This window comes from Pistacia vera, unplaced genomic scaffold (genome assembly GCF_008641045.1).
Source record: "Pistacia vera cultivar Batoury unplaced genomic scaffold, PisVer_v2 Contig562, whole genome shotgun sequence".
NCBI lineage: Eukaryota > Viridiplantae > Streptophyta > Magnoliopsida > Sapindales > Anacardiaceae > Pistacia > Pistacia vera.
The window spans coordinates 187844-212482 of NW_022196404.1; the positions used below are offsets into that span (position 1 = coordinate 187844).

Consider the following 24639-nt stretch of genomic DNA (forward strand, 5'->3'; position numbering starts at 1 on the left):
TGATCAGTTGAGAGGACTATAAGGGTGGTGTTGGAGGTGTGTGGGATGGCTAAGGTGATGGGGTTCGGGTGTGTTTGTGGGTGGCGGAATGGGTGAGGTGCAGTTGGTCGCAATCACGTGGTGCGCAACGTGAAGAAGAAACGTGGGACGTCTCTCTCAAGTGGCGACGCAGAGGTGGTTCTCTGACCCGGTGGTTCAGTAGTGTTCCATCGATTCAATCAATCTGGACCAATGACTAAAACCGGGTTGGAGGAAACCCGAACCGAAGAAGGGGCCAGTTCCAGTCGAATTGGCCGATCTAGTTCAGATTTTAAAACATTGCCCTTTAGCACTTCACGTACATGAATTGTGCCACTTTCGAACTCTAAACAATTTGCGTAGGCTAACTCACATTTCGCATACTTTATGTGAACTATGTAGTTTTATGTGAATCTTTGGTTCGTCTTAAACACAGAAATCTCAAATTGTGGTCATTTTAATTTTTTAACACAACGACAAGAAATAATAACCTAATATAATAATTTATTTTATCAAAGAAACTCTCTAAACAAATAGATTAACTTCAATCCAACCTTAAACCGAACTCCAATTACCCTTACTTTCTAAACCAAAATTTCAACTCTTCCAATCAATTTGTCAGGTTTCTTTGACTTCAATCTTATGGAAACAACTAATTAATGTTGAAATTAACGCTTCAATTTGTTAAGAACTTGATTATAAGAGAAAGTTAAAAGAAAGAGAGGAAGTGAGTGAATGATTTTTGTAAGAGGGTAATATTGGAATCTTAATGGCAACTATAGTTTAGGGTTTGGAAAAGGTGGTTAATATTGTTTAACCCTTCTATTTTTGGTTCAATCAATTAATATTCCAAACATAAAAGTGGCTGTTTTTACATATTTTCTTAAATAAACATTATCATCAACCAAAAAAAAATTCAAATACACTCAATCTGCAGAAACTCTTCCATCACACATTTGGAGAATAATTCTCCATTATCACACAAACAAATCAACACATAGTCTGGAAAAAATTGTTTACATTATGAACAACATATTATCATACTTAAATAGGGTTCTACTGGAATGCTAATGAAAGATGAGCGTTTCACGTTACCCAGCAACATAACAATCATAAGAAGATGAGAACTAGGACCTATGATGTACAGAGGCAGTTGAAAGTCATGTTTCCCCGGTAGTATGAACTTGGTTTCATATTCTACAATTTGCAGCTGCACAAGAAGAAAACGACGTTAATATATATTATCAGGCAATGCATGTATTTCTTGAGGTACCAAAGGACTGGATTCCAGTACAAGATGAGTTTACTCTATGATTGATTTACTAACAGTTAAAAGACCAACTAATGACTAATAAAATAATATTTCAATTAACTTCAGTTTTTGTTTTTCCATTTTTGCATAAAATTAAAAAGCTATGGAATATCTGATACTAAATATTTTGTCGTCATCTTGAATTAGTATACTCACTGCAGAAGATAAACTGGTTGAGATCAAGAGTCACTCTGCCTTGCTTGGCTGTATCAAATGAATTAAACAGATTTCTGCGACAATCAGAACTAGAAAAAGTAAGCAGCCTCCCAATTAGAAGATTGAAATTAAATAAATTTTGGAGTTTATTACTGAAATGGTACAAGAGCTACATTTCAAAGGTGATCTGTTTCACTTCAGGTCAAGCATTTCTAGGAATGTGAATTACTACAGTAAGCATGCATGTGTTTGTTAGTATTGCATGTTTGGATCATTTGGGCACTTTTGCCAAAACGTTCCAGTCAATTACCACTCTTGATCACTCCATCTAGAATATGCAACACTTACATATAAGTTTTTAGGGATACATACCGTGCAGACTGCAAAAATATACAAAGAGATATGAAGTCATCCAGGCGAAGTCTTCCATTCTTTTTTTGATCAAAACTCTGAACAATTAAAGGGAATCAATCAGAAAGTTCAACTGCAACATAATGGTTCTTATCTTACAAGTGCGAATAAACAATTTATCCATCAACATACAATATAATGATTCAAACAAGGAAAGACCTAAAACATTTTAATTGTTCTCTTTGAAACATTTTAAATAAGAGACCAATGGAATGCTGATCAAAGAAAAGATCTCATAAGACGAGTTGAATCATTCTGAAAAACTAATTAGCAAAACAACAGCACAAATGCAGTACAACGTCAAGTAAGTTAACAAAAGTATGCCATGCCGGTTCAAAGAGAAGTCTCACTCTTTTGAATAAGTACTAAAGCTTGTTTTAGGTCATACATTCAATAATTTGAAATCCAATACCATCAGTTTAAAAAACAGTACTTCCAAATTGTCAAGCTCACTGTATTACTTGAGCATCTAAAAAGATGACATTATCCAAACTTTAGTACAAGAGTGAGAGTTTGCCACAATTTTCCAACTCTGAACTCTTTAACATTTTATGCAAAAGCAGGTCCTCTAAATTATTATAAAGAAACAATTGTTTCTACTTTAAATTAAAAAGTTTATCTTTACCTCACAAACTGTGTAAAAAGCAGGAGAGTCCAAGGAAAAACCAATTTTCACCAATGCCTGTAATAAAACAATTCGGCAGTGACCAAAAAGAAAAAGGACAAAATAAACTAAAATGAAAAACTCAGCTTCATGGAGGATTATTGCATTCTTGAAAATATGATGCCCTGTAGGGACTTAATAATTTCTTCATCTAAAAAAAGAGTAAAAAGCATCTCAGAAACTACCTTATACACGTCATCAGGAACAAGATATCCACGACTCCTGCAACATTGAATTAAAAAACCAAGGAGAAAGTACTCAATACTCAAATTGGCAGAGTACTAGAACAAGAGAAAGATATTCAGCTTATAAATCAGGAATCAAGTTCCATAAAAATTTAAACATACAGTGAGCAAAATGGACTCTACAATGAACATTATTTGACATCAAATTATTCTCAAGTCGCTTAAATCTATCAATTTTATAACAATTTCGATTATGGCAACGATAAATTCACTAATAAACTCCTGTTTTAAGCAGAAACGGTGCAGGGTTACTCACTTCTCCAGGTCTGAGAAGGCATGTTGAACCTGCAAATCAAAATTAAGTAAATAACAATTAATAACATAATATTAAATACACTAGATTAAGTGAAAGTGCTAACCTTGAGAAGGAACTTGTTAAGCTCCACGAACTCTGGATTTGAAATTAAATAAATAAGAGTATAAATCAAATCTAACAAAATTATAAAAAGAAAAAAATTCGAAAAATTCAAAATTGAATTACCTTGAAAGCTCATGGTACCATTTTTATCAAAATCATACATTCTGCAAACAAAAAAAAATAAAATAAAAAATAAAAAATTCATGTACAAAGGCAATACACGAACGTAGAACATAATTCGACGTCGTTTATGAAAAAAAGCGGACCTGATCATTTGTTGGACGACGGAGAGGGGAAAATCGAGGTTGCCAACAGCCAAAGCGCACTGATCGTGAAACGTTTCGTATTTTGGTCAAATTTGTAAGGATATTTTGAATGGATTTGAAAGAGTAGGGAAGAGAATTGAAACCTTGAGCTGAGCTGCTGTGATGTTGCCGGTTTTCTCCGAGTCAACTCGGTCGTACCACTCTCTGAGAATCACCGCGTTCTCCATTTCCGTTCGAGTTGACTCGGTTACCGCGCCACGTGATTTATACCTTAAGCCTTGGAGTAAATTTTACTTACATCTCTGAGGTTTAAGACTACTTTAAAGACCCCCTAAGTTTTGAAATTATACCTTTCTTACCAATTTTACTTACATCTCTGAGGTTTAAGACTACTTTAAAGACCCCCTAAGTTTTGAAATTATACCTTACTTACCCTCTATTTGTTTTTAGTTTGTGAACCCCAATACCCTCTTTGCATATTAAAATGATATTTGACAATTAAAATTTTAAAATTACATCATCTAGTAAAATAATTTCTTTGTTTCAATCTTGAGCTGATTTAAACGAAGTTAACATAAGAAAGATATGTTCTTGAAATTTGTGGCGCGATAATATTTGGCTATTATTTGCTGTCTTGATGCTTTGAATGGGTTTAATTTTTTCTTAACTGTGCATTTGCTTCTTCTCTGCAGAAGGGTCATCTTGCAATAATGCTAATTGATCTAAAATTCATGTTTACTTCTATTATGCCTAAAAAATTAAGGCTGATGTAGACTCATATCAACAAGGATTAATTAGATTTCAGGAAGGCATTATGCCATCTAAGCGCTGCCACGTCGTCCAAGGACAAAAGGAGTAAGGATGTCATCAACTTAGCAGGTAAGGGTATGGCTAGTGAATGGTTGGGAGTCATCCACTTGCCTGATCCCTACGCGATTTAAGGATACCTACCGCATAGTCAGCCAATAGGAAGCAAGGTAGGAACTATACGGTACCTGCCCATTGACAGACCCGTAATCATTGCCCAAGAACCTCTTACTATAAATAGAGAGCTCCCCTCTCTTCATCCGGATTCGGCTTCTGATAATATAAACACTCTCCCTCCTTCTCTGTATTTCTTTTCTGATCGCTACTTGCGACCTGATTGTAACATTTCTTCTATAAAAAGACAGTGAACGTAGGATTCGCTTTAAGCATCCAAACCACTTTAAAAATCGTCTTCCTTTATTTATTTATTTCCATTCCTAGTTCAAGTGTAATTTCTAAGTCCGCTTAGTACTTTGCACGTGCGAATAGTTGGTGTCAAAATCCAGCATCAACAGTTTGACGCTAGAAGGAGGGCCTGATTTAGTATCCGCTCTTCATCAAGAATCTCTGATTGATCGATTATGTTCGATAGCAAATAGCCCACAGTTTTGAAGCCGAGCGAGCTAGCCCCAGCAATGAGGAGATCCCCCCGGCATAGGATGACACTTCTCCTGAAGAGCCCTCGATTCAGCATAGTGCCGTAGCGGACATTCCATCGAGCTCACAATCTCGACTAGCTGTAATGGATTACCAGAAGAGGTTCAACAATACTCTCCAGATGGTTAACTGAAGGTTAGACCGTTTGGACCAGGTCGTACCACCCGAGTCCGACAAGGCAGTGTTACCGCCAAAAACGCCTGTAGGTCATGCTAAAGCATGGAAACAAGCGAAGGCCCATACCGCGTGCACTACAGTGCGAAAAGGCAAGGGAAAACAGGTGATAGATAGTGGGTCGAAGGGCTCCAAGGGACCAGCGAATATTGGTTGTGAAACAGGTAGAATACCTGTGGCTTTGCGACTTGGCGATTTGTCGCATCATGAATTGTCCCACGCCACATCGCATGGGCACCCCCACAAGAGTGCAAGGTAGGGAAATCCTCAGCAAACGCGGGTCGATTCTGACCACCGCAGAGGTCGGGCTAACTCCTTGAACCTTTCATTGCCTTCACACGACTTTAATTAGTATGTGTCAACATATGCCGGAGCCTTCGATCAAAGCAAGGAAGAGTCCGATCTGTGGTCTTTCCTCAACCGTAATCTTGAGGGTCGAATCCACGTTGCGAAAAGTGATCCCCAGATAGCTGAGCTGCCTCAAATTGAGGAGTTACAACGAGCTCTAGATCAGCTTAGAGCTCAAAAAAATGAGTGTGGGCAGGTCGTTAAGGCATATCCCTTATCCCCAGTAGTGTTAGCTGTTTCTCTCCCGTCAAGATTTAGAATGCCCGATATGTGAGCATTCGATGGGAATTCTGATCCACAGATCACCTCTATGAGTTTAACGACCTTAAGAAGCTTTACTAAGTTTCCAACTTGGCCAAGTGTCACTGTTTGGCAGTGACCCGGACTGCCCACGCCAAGCGCTGGTTTAGATCGCTTCTGCCAAGACTTATTAACTCGTGGCAGTAGATGAGCTCGTTATTCTTGAGGCACTTCTAGGCAAATAGGAAGTTCTCAATGTCGTTGAGCTATTTGAGCAACATACGGTAAGAGAAGAATGAATCCCTCTAATCTTACATTGACAGGTTCCACAAGAAGCTGCACAAGGTGGCTAATACACCTGAAGAGTCTGTTCGAACTCTCATTATTACGGGAGTTTGCCTGCAGACCGACCTGTGGAAAAAGCTACAATCCGAGGATGACATTTCCGTCACTCGCTTCTACGATCTCACGAAGAAGTACCTCAGAATTGAGAATTCTGTGGCCGCTCTCAATTGCCATGACCCCGGCCTTTTGACTAGTGCTCATGACCGGGGGGAGGGTAATAGAAAAGCTAATCGTAGATAGGCTAATAACGATCAGCGGACGGGAAAGAAGCAGCGGTTTGAGCCCAAGAAATCCTATGCCCAAGTTCCTCATTGCAATCGCGACAAGAATCAGTATATTCCTTTGAATGCGTCAGTATTGGCTATTCTAGATAAGTCATAAGAAGCCATCCTGTTCAGAGAGCCGATGCCCATGAGCAATCCCTCTTCAGTGAGAAATAACAAGAAATATTACTGCTATCATTGGGATAATAGACACCAGATCGATGAGTGTCGGACTCTCAAGCAAGCAATTGAAGACCTCATCAAGCAGGGGCACTTCAAGGAGTATGTTGATGGTCCGGTTCGGGAGAAGGATCAAAAGAAACAAGGGAAGAAGCGTTGTGGTCGTAAGGGTCTCTACTGTGTGGGGATCATCTTTGGAGGACCACACATCGCAGGGAATTCTCGAGGTGCCTAGGAAAGGTACGCTTGGGAAGCTCGTCATGACCCCGTAAGTGTGATGAGCACAGCGCCGCGACCCGCTAAGGTTCGCAGGGAAGAAGAGATTACCTTCTCAGAGAAAGACGCGATGCGATTGCATCATCCCTATGAGGATGCACTCGTCATCGTGCCTAAAATAGGTTGGTGCGAAGTCCACAGAATGCTGGTGGACAATGGCAACGCTATGAACATCCTATTTCAGTGAGCTTTCAAAAAAATGCAATTGGATGAGGCAAATCTGAAGCCTGCCTTTATCCCTCTCTATGGTTTTACTAGGGATCATCTGATTCCTAGGGGAACGATCGCACTTCCTGTCACTTTGGGTGAGACCAATGAAGTGACCAAGATGACGGAGTTCTTGGTAATAGATTGTCTGTCCTCCTTTAATGGAATTCTGGGACGACATCTACTACGAAGCTTCAAGGCCATCACCTCCATCTATCATTTGAAAATGAAGTTTCTTACACTAACTGGGTGCGGAGAAATGAAAGGGTCTTAAAGCGAATCTCGCGACTGCTATGTAAGGGTAGTGCAGATAGCATGTAAAAGGAATGGAAAGCTAGTGGGCATTCCTGAGCAGGCAATGGTGATTACCAAGATCTAGCCGTAGCTAGGTCCAATGGAAGATTGCATAGATCCTCCTGCCCAAGAGAAGTATTCCCACAGTGGGCCGATTGAGTCTTTGTCGGAGTATCTGTCAACTAGAATGAGCCAACGCGAGTGTTGAGGATCAGGCGTAATCTCAGCCCTTAGCTCACTGCAGATTTAACAAGCTTCTTTAAACAAAATATCTACATTTTTGCATGGACTCATGCTGATATGGTTGGGATCAGCTCAAACATAATATGTCATGCACTCAACGTTGGCAGCGCAATCAACCAGTTCTCCAAAAAAGAAGAGCCATGGACCCGAAGCGCTACGCTGCTCTTAAAGTTGAGGTGGATAAGCTCCTCTCAAACGGGTTCATTCGGGAAGCCCATTACCCTAGTTGGGTCGCCAATCCGGTGTTGGTGAAAAAACCTAACGGCAAGTGGAAAACTTGTGTTAATTTCTTTGATCTCAACAAATCATGTCCGAAGGACAGTTTCCCTTTGCCTAGGATCGATCAGCTCGTCGACACCACCTTTGGGCACAACCTATTAAGCTTTATGGATGCCTACTTAGGGTATAACCAAATCCAAATGTATGAGCCTAACAAGAAGCATACCTCGTTCATTACAGATTGGGGACTGTACTATTATAAGGTCACGCCCTTCGGTCTGAAGAACGTTGGGGCAACCTACCAACGTTTGGTTAACCGTATGTTTTCCGAGCAGATCGGGAAATCCATGGAAGTCTATGTCGATGACATGTTGGTTAAGTCGCATGTTGCTTCAGATCATATAGCACATCTCGCCAAGATGTTTGACATACTCCGAAGGTACATAATGAAGCTTAATCCTTTAAAGTGTTCATTCAGGGTATCCTCAGGGAAATTCCTAGGGTATATGGTTAACCACCGGGGGGTCGAGATCAACCCCGAAAAGATCCAAGCTCTATTGGATATGAAAAGTACCACGAATAGGAAGCAAGTTCAGAGCTTAAATTGAAGGATAACGACTCTTAGTCGCTTTATATTAGGAGCAACAGATCATTGCTTATCGTTCTTGAATACACTAAGGGCCAACAAGAGGTTTGAATGGACTCCAAAATGTGAGCGGGCTTTCCAAAGCATAAAAGAACATCTCGGAAAGCCATCTCTCCTATCCAAGCCTCTTCCCAGGGAAATCTTATTCATCTACCTGTCTTTCTCTGTAATAACTTCTTTCTACTAGTATACTTAGAGACATATACTATGATAAAAGTATATTTATAGAAAATGAAAAATAGATGGGCCCAAAAATTTTCTTTACTAAACATTTATTATTCTGTACATAGCAAAATAACATATCTATAAGCTTTTACAATGGTGGACAGAAATGCCATTTCTCTCTGCTTGCCCACATCCTTCCGACCGCTGCTCAGCTATGTCCTGCAAAACATGGAAAAACAACAAGGTGAGCACAAAAATGCTAAGTAAGTAAATCCTTTATCTCTTCTCTTCCTGCAACTTCTTCTTTGGTTCTTTCCTTACCTAATCCTCTTCTACTTCATTCTTAGTTCTTTCTCTGTTTCTAATTTTCATTGCTCTTTCTTTCTTTCTAATTCTCTCTGTTTCTTTCTTTCTCTATGTTCTTTCTTTCTATTTCTTTCTAGCCATGAGAGAAGTCATGGTAATATGCATGAATGAAATGCATATGCAATAATGCATAAAAAATGCATTTTTTTTCTTCTTTTCGATTTCTTATTCTTTTCTTTTCTTTCTATTCTTTTCTTTTCTTTCTTTTCTTGCTTGTTCAAGTTCTTTTTTTTTTTTTTTCTTTTCTCTCTCTTGTTTTCCTTTTCTTTTCTTTTCTTTGCTTGTTCAAGCTTTCCCATTCTTATTCTTTCTTTTCTTATTCTTATTCTTACTGTTTCTTTTCTTTGCCAATCAGACTCGGTTGATGCATGGATTCGGAACCCTGGCTATGTGAGTGAGTACAGTCCTCATCTACATGCAGTCTTGCGGATCGTATAGATTCTTTCTTTCTTCTTGGGCCACTCAATTAAGGTGACGTGCATGTAGGAATTCTTCTTAGTACAACCCTCATCCACATACACTCTTACGAGTCGTACAAATTCTTCTTCTTCTTGTGCCACTCAATTAAGATGGCGTGTATGTGGGAATTTCTTCTTCTTAGCACTCACGGGTTCCCCATCGCAACAACCTATTCTTTTCTCTTCTTTAACACTTTTTCTTTCTTTAATTCTTTAGTGCTTTTCTTTCTTTTTCTTTATTCTTATTCTTATGAATTCTTTATTCTTTCTTTAGGTTCTCATGCGTATGTAAGTATATGCACATGGATGGCTCATTCTTTCTTAAATGCAATTATGCTATGTTGCACAAAAAATAACTTTCTCTACTTATGCATAAGCTTCTCTTAGGCATTTAATCAAACATCATGCATGCATGCTTTAATTCTATTTTTGATACATCTCTACTTCTTTCTTTAACCATCCATTCATGGAGCAAAACTCCTCCACAATAAATCTAAACATGGCCAAGAAAAACACTTCAAATATTCTACTTAATTTCTTTCTACATGCAACCAAACTTCATTTGGTTACCACAATCTCAACTCTACTTCTCATGGCTCAAATCTACTCATCAAGAGTCATTTACTCATCAATAGTCACATTCTCACCAATCAAATTCAACTTATAAGCACATACATGCATATCAAATTAGTTGATTGCTTAAATCTTAGCTTGGGTTGGATTTACTTACTTTTGGCTTGAGTAGTTCCACAAGAAACTCTTTATCTTGTTAGACTTGTTCCTTCTCTTAAACCCTAAGCATAAACTTAATAAGAATTCAACATTCACGCAACTTAATCTTATGTCTAGAACAAGAATCCTTACCTCTTATGCTTAGGATCAAATCCTTATAAGAATCCAACCAAAAGCCCTCAATTTCCTTTAGCAAATGGATGAAAAGATGAGAGAAATTGAGAGTAGTAGAAGTGTAGGAGGTGTAGAGAATGGGGAGGTTTCTAAGGCTAAACCCTTTTTAGCTCATATACATAAACACTCTTTCCCATTTTGCCCTTACACTTTCTTGAAAATTCCATCCTTGCCCTTTCATTCTTTACAAATTCACCCCTATTCTAAAATATTTGCCATGAAATTTCCTTGCATTTCACTCTCTACTTTTCCTGCTAATTAGGGGTAGAATTATCACTTCACCCCTATGAAAAATTCTCTAGAAACTTCACAAGGAAAATCAGCCAGCTCGTCGCCCAGGCGAAAAAATAGAGAGCCTACATCGACGCGGCGAAGTCTGCATTTCCAAAATTCGCCAAGACTTCAACAAATTCAAGGCATTCACACAACCATATCAACATACAAACTTAGCCAAGCACCAATTTACCACATTAAGGGCAAAATAAACATAAATCAAAGACGTACCTCAACGTGGGCGTTACAGTCTCTCAATATGCGATCAGCATAGTCCTCATCCGAGAAGAAGGTACAGTTTAGTGGCCAGTGTATTACACAAGCAAGCGACCACTGGATGTCGAAACACGATATCCAGAAATGAAACGATTAGCCTATGCCCTGCTAATCGCTTTTAGGAGACTGCGACCATATTTCCATGCTCATACCATCCATGTTCTGACCAGCTACCCACTCAAGCAAGTTCTTCAGAGGCAGAAGTTTCGGGTAAGTTGCTTAAATGGGCTATGAAACTAATCCAATTTGATATGCATTACAGACCGAAGACAGCAGTCAAAGGGCAAGCTGTTGCTGATTTTATTTCGGAGTTCTCTTATCAGCTAAATCGGGAACCCAAACTGCCAGCCAGCAAAGACATCCAGGAAACTATTTAGAACTTATCGACTTAGAGCCTCTATGTTGATGGGTCCTCAAATAGAAGAAGATTCGAAGCTAGTCTTCTACTCCTTAATCCCAAAGGGACTCGGATTCACGGGATCCTCAAGTTCGGATTTAGAGCTACTAATAACGAGGTCGAATATGAAGCACTACTTACTGGTCTACGACTAGCAAGAGAAATGGGGTCGAAAATAATCGACATCTATAGCGACTTCTAGCTTATTTTTAATAAGATCCTTAGAGAATATCAAGCCAAAGAAGAGAACATGATTAGCTATTTGAGGAAAGCTAAGGCCGCACTCGAGCCTTTCAAGCATTATATGATCAGTCAAATCTAGAGGGATAATAACTCTATGCGAATGTTTTGGCAAAGATAACCTCCTCACTAGACTCTGACATCCTCGACAACATCCCGGTTTGGCACATTGAGATTCTCAGCATCAGCTCGCTTGAGCAAGCCGTAGCTATGATGGAATCTGCTTCCTGGATGACTCCAATTATTTAGTATCTCCAAGATAAGACCTTGCCCAGCGAAAAAGCTGAGACAAAAATCCTGTGAACTAGAGCTACTCGATACACACTACTCAGGAACCAACTGTACAAGAGAGGGTTTAGCACTCCCCTCCTCTAATGTGTAACCGATGATAAAGTAGACTACATCATGAGAGAGATACATGAGGGAATCTACGGTAATCATACTGCCACACGACCTTTCGCCAATAAGATTATCCGTCAAGGATATTATTGGCCCATACTTCACGAGAGCCCCTTCAACTTTGTGAAGAAGTGTGATAAGTGGTAGAGATTTGCAAATATTCCGCTAGCTCCTTCCCACCAGCTGACGATAATGACCAATCCTTGGCAATTTTCTATGTGGGGAATTGATCTCATCAGGCCCATGCCAACCGGTAAAGGGGGCATCAAGTACGCAGTGGTCGCAATGAATTATTTCACTAAGTGGGTCGAAGCTGAGCCTTTGGCCACGATCACTACCAAAAAACTCAAAGACTTCGTCTTCTAGAATGTAGTGTGTCGCTATGGGATTCCTCATACACTCATCTCTGATAATGTGAAGTAATTTGACAATGAGGAATTCAAATAGTTTTGCGACGAGCTGGGGATTCATAAAAAGTTTGCCTCAGTAGCAAGGCCGCAAGTCAATGGTAAAGTTGAAGTTGTCAACAAGACTATTAAGCGCACATTGAAGGCCAAGCTTGGCGCAGCAAAGGCAATTGGGCCGATGACTCCCAGAGGTCCTATGGGCATATAAGACAACTCTGAAAACCTCTACTTTCAGAAACACCCTTCTTGTTGGCATGAGGCTACAAGGCGATGATTCTAGTGGAAGTAGGAATTGGCTCACTTCGGAGAGAATTTTTTAACGAGGCAAACAATGAAATACTCTTACGTGCTAGTTTGGACTTGGTTGAAGAACACCATGACAAAGCTCGATTAAGGATAGCTTCCTACCAGCAACGGGCAAAAATATTCTTCGACTCCAAGGTTAGGAGAAGAGACTTTTAGGTTGGCGACCTGGTTCTAAAGGAAGTCCTTTTCGGTACAAGGGATTTGAGCACAGAGCTATTGAAACACAACTGGGAGGGTCCATACCGCATCACAAAGGCAATACGACCTGGGAGGTATCACCTTAAAAGGTTAAATGGTTCCAAAGTACCGCGAGCTTAGAATGTTGAACATCTTCACCTCTATTATCAGTAATGCTGAACTCGCTTGCAGCTTTGATTTTTTCCTCTGAACTTGTAAAATTATCCTTGTAAGTATTATGAATAAGATTGTTCTGCTTCTTCTCAAAGGAAAACTTGTGTCATTATCTCAAGTCTTTTGTTAATGATCTTGTTCTTTATAACATTTTGTTAGTTCAGTAGTTGGAAAAGTTATATTTGTCCTGTGAAGTGCTTAAATTATAAAAGTGATATCGCAAGTAACCAAGAGTTCCTTTTATGTATTATAAAAGAAAAGAATATGTATAAGAAAGCGACCAAGAGTTATTGAAAGATAAAAAGCTGGGAGAACTACAATGACAGACAAAAAAAAGGACAATCAGTTGTCTTCATTTCCAGGCTCGTCGGGTGCAACCTCCTGATCCTCTGGACGATTGTCAGCCTTCGGATCATCCACCTAATCTTCGGAGATGTTCGACTGATCATCTTCTAAGGGAGGTCCCTACTGTTCCCGTTGCTTGGCCACTTCAGTCTCAAGCATGGAGACAAGGATGGACTGGTATTCGTCTGGAAGGTCAGAGATGCCCATCTTTGGGTTCCTCAACCGTAGGCTGTAAATGGCTTGTATTGCCCAATGATCAGTCAACCTCTCTAGCTCGAGGTTTTGTTACTTCATCTGTTCGGTTAGTGAATCAACTCGCCCCTAAGACAACTCGAGGTCTGCCTCCATCGCCCTCTTCTGCCTCTCAGAGTTCTCCCACAACTGAGCCCAACTCTCTTCCACCGCCTTCGCACAATCGGTGCTCACCCTCAACTCTTTCTCTCGCTCGCTCAACTCTTTAGTGAGTCTTTCCACTATCCATTTGAGCTCCTTATTGTCCCCGTCCTTCTTCTCGAGCTCGACCTTCTGAAAGTCCATAGCCCAAAGTGTAGAATCTCTCTCTGCTAGGTACTGTTCCGCCTAGGTGTGAGACGTTTTGGCTTCCGCATCCATAGTCGCGAGGTCTTGCTTTAGCTTGACATTCTCCTCCTTCGGTTCATGGAGATTTTCGACAGAGTCCATGTCGATCTTTTGTTGGGCCATAGTCAGGGCGAGTAGGGATTGCATAGGCAAAGAGACAAAAGTCAGTTTCCTTTTCTCAAAATCATAAAAGCTAAGAAGGTTCCCAAAGGGAACAGGCCGTTTTACCTGACTGTGCAGTTAGAGTGCAGTAGTCACCAGGTCGGCTGGTCGTAAGGCCACGAACTCCTCGAAGGCCTTGGCAAGCTGGCATTCGAGTAAGGAGTACATCACAAGTTGCAAATGCTCCGGTAGTTGCCCTAAGGAATCCAGCAAGGACAGGTTTGGCCTTGAAGGGGCAGGTGCATCCTCAACCCGTTACTTGCCTGCTCTTCTATGGGCAACCGTGGTCACCCCCGCTCCCTAGCGCGAGCTCCCGGGGGTCGCCGAATTGATAGGATGGCCCATCGGGGGTACTCCCGAAATAGCAACGGTGTAGGGCTGAGTTCTCTCCAGTAGCACCTCGAAACCCTCTAGTTCCGACTTCGTTTCCTCTTCGACAACCAGCTATTTCCTCTTCTTGGTTTTCTGGCCCATGGTTTTCTGCTTCGTGGTACAAATAGTCACAGGCTGGGGAGCTTCTTCACATCGCTCCGTGGGTGGTCGCCTTTCGACGTCGATCCGCAGCCCTTCTATGGGGATGACGCTGGGGTCACCTCGATCGGGTTGACCTGGGGGAACACAAACCCCTTGACCCTTGTTGGTGGCCTCAGAACCCTTGGTCGTATAGTCACTGCATGCCATGAAAAGGTGTTAGTAAAAAATCATCTTTGGCATAAGGCTAAAAGATCTTTTGGTTACAAAGATACTTACGAGCTGGAGCTTCTAGAGATGCCTCAAGGATAAAAAAATATGTACTTTCGCAGATTGGTAGTGGTCATGAGCAGTTTTGCGTCGTGACTCTGATCGGGTAAGAGACCAAACACTTCGATGCGTTTGAAATCTGCTAGAGTCGACAACTTGGTCGTCTTGTTCTCTAAAAAAAAACCATTAGTCTTAACTACCAAAAAAGAGTTAAATGAAGGGATGGTCAGTTTGGAAATTAAAAAGGGAAAAACCTACTCGGCTTCCTAAATTTACAGACACTGTCATACTCGAAGAAGAATTATTTAGTGTCATAAGCCCCAACGTTGATGGGGTAACCAAATATCCCTCCGTCGATCGTGGGTTGCTTCGAGAGATAGAAGGAATCCTTGTCCTTGCTTTTCTTTAGTATGTAGGCGCATGCAAGTTCTAGTGATGTTAACTCGTCGAGTTCGTGTTTGCGGCATGCAATATACATAGCAATCATAATCATGTACGAGTTGGGTGTCAGTTGGAACTGTGCGACCTCAAAGTAGTCGAGGATCGATCTGATAAAGGGGTGAAAAGGCATCGTCACCCCTCATTTAAAGATTGCCTCCAAGATCATAGTTGTTCCCTCTAGAGGGTCTTGAGCAGAGTGTGATCTATGCTGGTAGACGTTTATGTTGATCGCAAACTGGTCTACCGCTTTCTGAATCTCATCTGCAATGGTTGTTGATAGCACGGCCTGTGCGGGGCTTGTCGAGGTGCTTAGAGGCTGCGAACTGGTTCCTTCGGTTGATCGCATATCTAAAGCATCCATCACTCCAAAAGTCTGAAAAGGTGCGACATGTAGAGGTGACTCAGTCTCCGTACAGTGTGTCGTACGATGACTTAAAAGAGTAAGAAAAACCCTAATTTTCCCTCCTTAACTCCTAAAAACCTTAAACGTCCTCGGGAACTAGTTCTCAAGGATTTATGCCCTAGGTTTTCGATTCTTGAGGGTGTTTCCTTTTTTAACACCACCTCAGAATGTGCATCATAAAAGTTTACCAGGCGTTTAAGTCCACCATTGTCATTAAAGAACCAAGCTTTTAACAAGAATGAAAGAAAGAAAGGGAAAAGTTTTCCTTACCTCTTGGTTGCTGGGAATTAATGCTCTGTCATAACGGCGAGATTGCATCAACTGGAAGACGGATGAACTTGTTTCTTGAGTGTGGAAACTCTATTCTTCTCTCTAAAGATTCAAACTCTGTGAAAATTCTGAGGTAGGCTTAGGGTTTTATAGGGAAAAAGGCTGCGCCTGGTTTCCTTCGCAAGCGACGTTTGGGCGGGGTGCGTTTCCAACCATTGGATGCGACCACGTGTCACCAATACTCGCGAAGAGTGACTTGCATGCTTCGTAAAGATCAATCGACGTTTCCCTCCATTGAAAATACCAAACATCGGCATGGTTATGTTCACCACATTAAATGCGCCCTCATCCGTATTTAATTCCTTAAAAGAGAATGTTGTTTTAGCATGGCTTGCATTTAATGCTCATGGTTGACACTTATTGCATAAAAACACGTCTATTAGATAAATATTACTTTATTGACCAGGCCAACTGTCAGGTGCAACAGATAACTTCTGAAAAGGTCATTCGAGTGAAACACTCTTCTCTGTGTACTAGGCTCGAAGCAAAGTGACTTCTAATTTTCGGCAAAAATACTCTTAAGTGTTCTCAGGTCGCGAACGATGGGCAAAGTTCCAAGCACGTTGGTATAGCACTAAGCAGGATCTGATCCTAGGTTGCTGAACCTTTAGGGGACGATCACATCAGGTCGCTTGTGCAACTCGCGAAGCTTTGCATCGCGACCTCCATGCAGTTCATTGGTCAAGTTAAGTCGTGTGCTTCGCGTTACCTTGGCCGATCTCTATCAACAGTTTGAGCGAGCGATCCTCGGAACGAGTCAAATCATGGCATAATCATGAAGTTTTCAAAGTTCAAGCCTTGAACCTTAAGAACTGGGAGGCTTCTGTTATGCCTAAAAAATTAGGGCTGACGTAGACTCACGTTAGTAAGGATTAATCAGAGTTTAGGAAGGCATTGTGCCGTCCAGGCGCTACCACGTCATCCAAGGACAAAAGGAGTAAGACTGTCATCAACTTGGCAGGTAAGGGTATGGCTAGTGAATGGCTGGGAGTCATCCACTTGCCCGATCCCTATGCGATTTAAGGATACCTATTGCACAGCCAGACAATAGGAAGCAAGATAGGAATTGTACAGTACCTGCCCATTAACAGACTCGTAATCATGCCCAGGAACCTCTTACTATAAATAGAGAGCTCTTCTCTCTTCATCCGGATTCGGCTTATGATACTATAAACACTTTTTCTCCCTCTCTGTATTTCTTATCTGATCACTACTTGAGACCTAATTGTAACTTTTCTTCTATAAAAAGACAGTGGACCCGTAATCATTGCTCGTAACAGACCCGTAACATTGCCTAGGAACCTCTTACTATAAATAGAGAGCTCCCTTCTCTTTATCCGGATTCGGCTAATGATAATATAAACACTTTTTCTCTCTTTCTGTATTTCTTATCTGATCGCTACTTGCAACCTGATTGTAACCTTTCTTCTGTAAAAAGACAGTGGACGTAGGATTCGCTTTGAGCATCCGAACCACTTTAAAAATCATCTTCCTTTATTTCTTTATTTCCATTCCCAATTCACGTGTAATTTCTAAGTCTGCTTAACATTTTGCACGTGCGAATAATTGGTGTCAAAATCTAGCATCAACAACTTCTAAGTATGATTTGAATACAAATCATAGCACTAGATTCACATAGTTTCAGAGTTGACAAAACGAATGATAAACACAAGCAACAGGCAGCTTCTGTTGCTTATCTCCACACACAACACACTGAGAGTTTTAGAGTTGACAAAAACGAACAATGAGCACAAGCAACAAAAGGTAATCACAGGCAACTTCTGTTGCTAATCTCCACACACAACACACTGAGAGTTTCAGAGTTGACAAAAACGAACAATAAGCACAAGCAACAAAAGGTAATCACAGGCAACTTCTGTTGCTCATCTCCACACACAACACGCTGAGACATAATCATCAAAGTTGTGGTTTTTACAGTCAATTATCTAAGAGAAACTGGGCAGGTTCAGTCTTTGCTGCATAGCCAAACTTGCTTGTGCAATACTTCCTATATACTCCAGTTAGCTTCCCCTTCCCGGCCTTCTGGTGTAAAGTAACCATCAGTTTTGAGCATTCCCTTTTGGCATACAAGAAAATTATATCATTTCATTAGTATTAAATTTGAGTCAAATTGAGAGTATTGAGAAACAAAATGTGAAACACAGCTACTCACAAGAGCTGATCTTCTGAGTAGTTGGTATGCCACCGGGTTGTTTTAGTCCATTCCTTGAACTGGTAAAGGCTGCACTGGGCTGTGTAAATTGCTGCAGCAGCGAGCAAAGATGGCGGGAACTTGAGCATTTCAAACTCCACCAGGCATAGCTCAATGTTGAAGAAGGAAAGAATCTCAAGCTGGCGCAATTCATAAGCACAACAGACTCTAATTTTAAATATGAAAGAGTTTAAGCCCTAGATAATTTAATCTTGAGAAAACTTTTACTACCTTTTTGTCAGATTGAGCTGCTTTGAGAAATCTCCTCATAAACACATAAGGGGTTGGCACAGACATGTCAAATTGTAAAGTGTTCATCATTAGTTTCTCCTATAACAAAAAATGAACATTCAAGATCATAGTTAAAAATTGGAAAGCAGAAAAGTTCACTAAAAAAGAATCATGAAATGGGAAAATTAATTACCATATCAAGAACTTCTTTTCTTGTGTAAGCCTTATCTGATATCAGGACAAAATCCTCCACAATGGGGACAGAAACCTCCTCATACTTGCATGCTAATAGCATAGCTGTGATGCCAACTAATTGAAGCTTCTTTCTGACCACTGATTGCTTCTCTAAAAATCTGTCTATGATATTAATTGTAAGGAACAATGTCTCATCCATGAGTTCAAATTTGTAGTGAACCTGTTAATTATAGCATGAAGCCTATTAGTCCTCAGTTAATATGTGCTAGTGAAACTAGAAAGCATATTTATTTTATCTATACCTCTATGAGCCAATCAATGAGTATAGCCCTCATTTTCTCATTAATGTCAGTTTGATTGTCCATGTAATCAGGAGAAACGCAACTAGAAATCTGCATAAAATGACTACAATTCAGTACTTCAATCATTAATGGTCAATATTCTATAAAAGGGTTACTCCTCCCAATTTGTCAAAGGGCTAAATGTTTACATTTTGCAACATTGCTTAATATCTAATAGCTAAACAAAACTTACCTCACTTTTCCTGTAATAAGCATAGATGTCATCTACATATTCAGCAACTGCAAGTGGATTTTGTGAATCTCTGCCATCAATGTCTATAATTAGGTCCTCAAAATCCTCCATTTCATCAACATCCTAGAAACATTAAGTACATAGTATTAATATATGATATTATTTTGGCCGTAAAAATATATATTTTAGACAAGATCCCAGGCAAGATTAACCAAACACACATACCATTCTATCAATCTCGTCAAGAAATGCCTCTGTGTGCCTCACACACATTGGTACCCCAACATTGTTGTCATCATCAACCTCATCACAGTCCTCTGCATCTATGATTGTACAATCTTTTGCCAATGTAATTGGCTTCTTAGTCTCCTGATAACACAGTCAACCCAACAATGAATATACCTAAGGGAAATGTTAATCATCTTAAATTCTTAATCCATGTATAAAATTAATAGATGGTCCACGTAGAAAATAGTACTTCAGGGAAATGTTGGAGTTGCTTGTAGCTAACCACTTGTTCAGCCAATCTTGTACTAGGCCTATGTGCTAAAACTGAGTTCTTATCACAAGTTACATCTTTCCTGAATATAATGCAATATCAGATCGATTACATGACAATAAACAAAAGATTCAAAATCAAACCAGAAATTAACCAAAAAGATTCTAAAGATTAACAAATCTCACCCTTTGTTGACCACATTAGAGTAAAGGGTAGCTCCCATTATGTTGGGATTCACGTTCACGCTAATTAATGGCCTTCTTTGATTTTGATCCCTCTCCTTCACATTCTTCTCTCCTCCCATTTTCAACCCATCTTCAAAAAACAAAGTAAAAAAGAGTAAAAAACAAAAATTTGAACAAAAGCACACTAAATTAAAAGAATATGCATACCTTGAAAAACTGAAGCTCTTCCTGCAATGAGACACATAGTCTGACCCTTTGATCCACCCATTTCTTTCATTCTCGTGAACACGAATGAGAGAAATGACAAGACTATTTGACGATCATAAAAAAGGCACGGATAAAACAAGAGAGAGAACTGAGAGATTGAGAGAATTGGTTTCTTTCTTTATTTGAAAATAACGGCTAGTAAATAAGGACCGTTGATGAGAACGAAATTGAAAAGTTACGTTGGTCCGTTAAACGGTCTAGAGCGCAGCGCGTGTGACGTGTTCCGTTTTTAAAATATTGGGCCCATACGGTGTTGGGCCTAAGGCTTTTTAACCCATGGATCTAAGCTCTTCTCCACTAAGGAGCCATCATGCTTTCTTAGAAGCTTCTTCATTTCATGACGTTGACACATTATTAATTTTGAAAATATTTTTATTAAAATATATTTTTTAGCACTTTCTTATAAATGCTTTATTGTACTTGTTCCCATCTTTTATTTATTGCATTAGTCTCTAAATTAATAACTAAAATGTGAAAAATACTTAAATCTCTAAATTAACTATATTTTTTTGTATTTAAAACCATATATATTATCTTCATAATTAAAAAAACGTTTATTCCTTTATTTTTTTCCAACTTATTAATGTATCATAATTTATCTCCATTAGTTCTTGGCAGATCCTCTCATCTGTCAAGATATTCTAGAATTATGTGTAAAATCTTTATGGAAACCAGACTTGTTCCCAGTTCCCACCCAAGGATTGGCTCTCAATAGAGTTTCAGAGTTGACAAAAACGAACAATAAGCACAAGCAACAAAAGGTAATCACAGGCAACTTCTGTTGCTCATCTCCACACACAACACGCTGAGACATAATCATCAAAGTTGTGGTTTTTACAGTCAATTATCTAAGAGAAACTGGGCAGGTTCAGTCTTTGCTGCATAGCCAAACTTGCTTGTGCAATACTTCCTATATACTCCAGTTAGCTTCCCCTTCCCGGCCTTCTGGTGTAAAGTAACCATCAGTTTTGAGCATTCCCTTTTGGCATACAAGAAAATTATATCATTTCATTAGTATTAAATTTGAGTCAAATTGAGAGTATTGAGAAACAAAATGTGAAACACAGCTACTCACAAGAGCTGATCTTCTGAGTAGTTGGTATGCCACCGGGTTGTTTTAGTCCATTCCTTGAACTGGTAAAGGCTGCACTGGGCTGTGTAAATTGCTGCAGCAGCGAGCAAAGATGGCGGGAACTTGAGCATTTCAAACTCCACCAGGCATAGCTCAATGTTGAAGAAGGAAAGAATCTCAAGCTGGCGCAATTCATAAGCACAACAGACTCTAATTTTAAATATGAAAGAGTTTAAGCCCTAGATAATTTAATCTTGAGAAAACTTTTACTACCTTTTTGTCAGATTGAGCTGCTTTGAGAAATCTCCTCATAAACACATAAGGGGTTGGCACAGACATGTCAAATTGTAAAGTGTTCATCATTAGTTTCTCCTATAACAAAAAATGAACATTCAAGATCATAGTTAAAAATTGGAAAGCAGAAAAGTTCACTAAAAAAGAATCATGAAATGGGAAAATTAATTACCATATCAAGAACTTCTTTTCTTGTGTAAGCCTTATCTGATATCAGGACAAAATCCTCCACAATGGGGACAGAAACCTCCTCATACTTGCATGCTAATAGCATAGCTGTGATGCCAACTAATTGAAGCTTCTTTCTGACCACTGATTGCTTCTCTAAAAATCTGTCTATGATATTAATTGTAAGGAACAATGTCTCATCCATGAGTTCAAATTTGTAGTGAACCTGTTAATTATAGCATGAAGCCTATTAGTCCTCAGTTAATATGTGCTAGTGAAACTAGAAAGCATATTTATTTTATCTATACCTCTATGAGCCAATCAATGAGTATAGCCCTCATTTTCTCATTAATGTCAGTTTGATTGTCCATGTAATCAGGAGAAACGCAACTAGAAATCTGCATAAAATGACTACAATTCAGTACTTCAATCATTAATGGTCAATATTCTATAAAAGGGTTACTCCTCCCAATTTGTCAAAGGGCTAAATGTTTACATTTTGCAACATTGCTTAATATCTAATAGCTAAACAAAACTTACCTCACTTTTCCTGTAATAAGCATAGATGTCATCTACATATTCAGCAACTGCAAGTGGATTTTGTGAATCTCTGCCATCAATGTCTATAATTAGGTCCTCAAAATCCTCCATTTCATCAACATCCTAGAAACATTAAGTACATAGTATTAATATATGATATTATTTTGGCCGTAAAAATATATATTTTAGACAAGATCCCAGGCAAGATTAACCAAACACACATACCATTCTATCAATCTCGTCAAGAAATGCCTCTGTGTGCCTCACACACATTGGTACCCCAACATTGTTGTCATCATCAACCTCATCACAGTCCTCTGCATCTATGATTGTACAATCTTTTGCCAATGTAATTGGCTTCTTAGTCTCCTGATAACACAGTCAACCCAACAATGAATATACCTAAGGGAAATGTTAATCATCTTAAATTCTTAATCCATGTATAAAATTAATAGATGGTCCACGTAGAAAATAGTACTTCAGGGAAATGTTGGAGTTGCTTGTAGCTAACCACTTGTTCAGCCAATCTTGTACTAGGCCTATGTGCTAAAACTGAGTTCTTATCACAAGTTACATCTTTCCTGAATATAATGCAATATCAGATCGATTACATGACAATAAACAAAAGATTCAAAATCAAACCAGAAATTAACCAAAAAGATTCTAAAGATTAACAAATCTCACCCTTTGTTGACCACATTAGAGTAAAGGGTAGCTCCCATTATGTTGGGATTCACGTTCACGCTAATTAATGGCCTTCTTTGATTTTGATCCCTCTCCTTCACATTCTTCTCTCCTCCCATTTTCAACCCATCTTCAAAAAACAAAGTAAAAAAGAGTAAAAAACAAAAATTTGAACAAAAGCACACTAAATTAAAAGAATATGCATACCTTGAAAAACTGAAGCTCTTCCTGCAATGAGACACATAGTCTGACCCTTTGATCCACCCATTTCTTTCATTCTCGTGAACACGAATGAGAGAAATGACAAGACTATTTGACGATCATAAAAAAGGCACGGATAAAACAAGAGAGAGAACTGAGAGATTGAGAGAATTGGTTTCTTTCTTTATTTGAAAATAACGGCTAGTAAATAAGGACCGTTGATGAGAACGAAATTGAAAAGTTACGTTGGTCCGTTAAACGGTCTAGAGCGCAGCGCGTGTGACGTGTTCCGTTTTTAAAATATTGGGCCCATACGGTGTTGGGCCTAAGGCTTTTTAACCCATGGATCTAAGCTCTTCTCCACTAAGGAGCCATCATGCTTTCTTAGAAGCTTCTTCATTTCATGACGTTGACACATTATTAATTTTGAAAATATTTTTATTAAAATATATTTTTTAGCACTTTCTTATAAATGCTTTATTGTACTTGTTCCCATCTTTTATTTATTGCATTAGTCTCTAAATTAATAACTAAAATGTGAAAAATACTTAAATCTCTAAATTAACTATATTTTTTTGTATTTAAAACCATATATATTATCTTCATAATTAAAAAAACGTTTATTCCTTTATTTTTTTCCAACTTATTAATGTATCATAATTTATCTCCATTAGTTCTTGGCAGATCCTCTCATCTGTCAAGATATTCTAGAATTATGTGTAAAATCTTTATGGAAACCAGACTTGTTCCCAGTTCCCACCCAAGGATTGGCTTCATGACACATTCTTACTCAAAAAGTTTTAAAATATCATTTTTTTACCAAAAGTTAATATTTCGTTACTACCCAATGTCTATTCCTACCATAAAAATTCTCTCTGTCACCACTATTTAAATCTTCTGTCTTCTTTCTATAAAACCTTTCTCACTCCAACACTTGATTTCTCGTCTATTGTTAACTATCATAAAGCTATGGTTTTTTGTTCTTAACTGATTTCTATCTTATTTTAATAATAAATATTTAATCAGTCACTACTATTTGATTAGTCGGTTTCTATTCTATAAAATCGTTTTTATTTTGGTTTTTAGTAACTCGTCAAACGTCAACTAAGAAAGTGAAATATATATTAAATATTAACGGAATATAAAATATTGGATAGAAAAATAGTATTTTAAAACTTTTTGAGTTAGAAAGTATCGTTAAAGAAAACCTTAGGTGGGACTATTAATTAAGTACATGTTTTAATTAAACTTATTCAATAATTTACATTAATTACACTATTTATTAAGAATCTTTAGTGATTTAAGTACTATAAAAAGGTGCACTAGCATTAATTATGAATTTATTCTTGTCAATAGTAATAAAAACACTACACAATTGCTTGATTAGACCTCCTTCCATCCTTCCTCTCTGTCTTAATGTGATCATGTGAACAAATTATTTGAAAGGCTTATTACTTAGAGTTAGTGACGGATCCAAAAATTTCTTTTAGGGTAGATCAAAATAAAAATTTATTATACATTACTATTTTTGTCCATTAATATTTTTGTTAGGGTGGGCTAAAATATATAAATTTACATATTAATATTAAAAAAAAAATTTGAGAGTGGGCCATGGCCCACCCAAAAAGTGACTGGATCCGTCACTGCTTAGAGTTCGCATGAGAGTTTTATGATAGCGGTTGT

The 24639-nt window shown here is 38.8% G+C and overlaps 3 protein-coding genes across 4 annotated transcripts; all 3 read right to left on the reverse strand.

Moving 5' to 3' along the window:
* Positions 1-918: 918 nt before the first annotated feature.
* On the reverse strand, positions 919-3722 carry LOC116108345 (sorcin-like). Of its 2 annotated transcripts, none has more exons than XM_031394595.1 (10): positions 3574-3722; positions 3431-3489; positions 3288-3328; positions 3166-3197; positions 3063-3091; positions 2747-2783; positions 2523-2579; positions 1859-1935; positions 1487-1534; positions 919-1228 (listed from the first exon to the last, which is right to left on the reverse strand). In XM_031394595.1, the coding sequence occupies exons 1-9, from the start codon at positions 3655-3657 to the stop codon at positions 1510-1512; spliced, it is 441 nt and encodes a 146-aa protein (XP_031250455.1). In that variant the 5' UTR covers positions 3658-3722; the 3' UTR covers positions 919-1228; positions 1487-1509. The 2 variants fall into 2 exon arrangements, with proteins under 2 accessions (XP_031250455.1, XP_031250454.1); XM_031394594.1 differs by having other exon boundaries at positions 1487-1560.
* A 13803-nt stretch (positions 3723-17525) lies between these two features.
* On the reverse strand, positions 17526-20090 carry LOC116108348 (G2/mitotic-specific cyclin-2-like). Its single transcript, XM_031394597.1, has 10 exons — positions 19938-20090; positions 19731-19860; positions 19525-19627; positions 19272-19415; positions 19047-19169; positions 18815-18904; positions 18511-18732; positions 18318-18416; positions 18048-18226; positions 17526-17951 (listed from the first exon to the last, which is right to left on the reverse strand). Exons 1-10 carry the CDS (start codon positions 20005-20007, stop codon positions 17813-17815), a joined length of 1299 nt encoding a protein of 432 aa, XP_031250457.1. The 5' UTR covers positions 20008-20090; the 3' UTR covers positions 17526-17812.
* Positions 20091-20720: 630 nt separating this feature from the next.
* Positions 20721-23115, reverse strand: LOC116108351 (G2/mitotic-specific cyclin-2-like). Its single transcript, XM_031394600.1, has 10 exons — positions 22963-23115; positions 22756-22885; positions 22550-22652; positions 22297-22440; positions 22072-22194; positions 21840-21929; positions 21536-21757; positions 21343-21441; positions 21073-21251; positions 20721-20976 (listed from the first exon to the last, which is right to left on the reverse strand). The coding sequence occupies exons 1-10, from the start codon at positions 23030-23032 to the stop codon at positions 20838-20840; spliced, it is 1299 nt and encodes a 432-aa protein (XP_031250460.1). The 5' UTR covers positions 23033-23115; the 3' UTR covers positions 20721-20837.
* Between the last annotated feature and the right edge of the window lie 1524 nt (positions 23116-24639).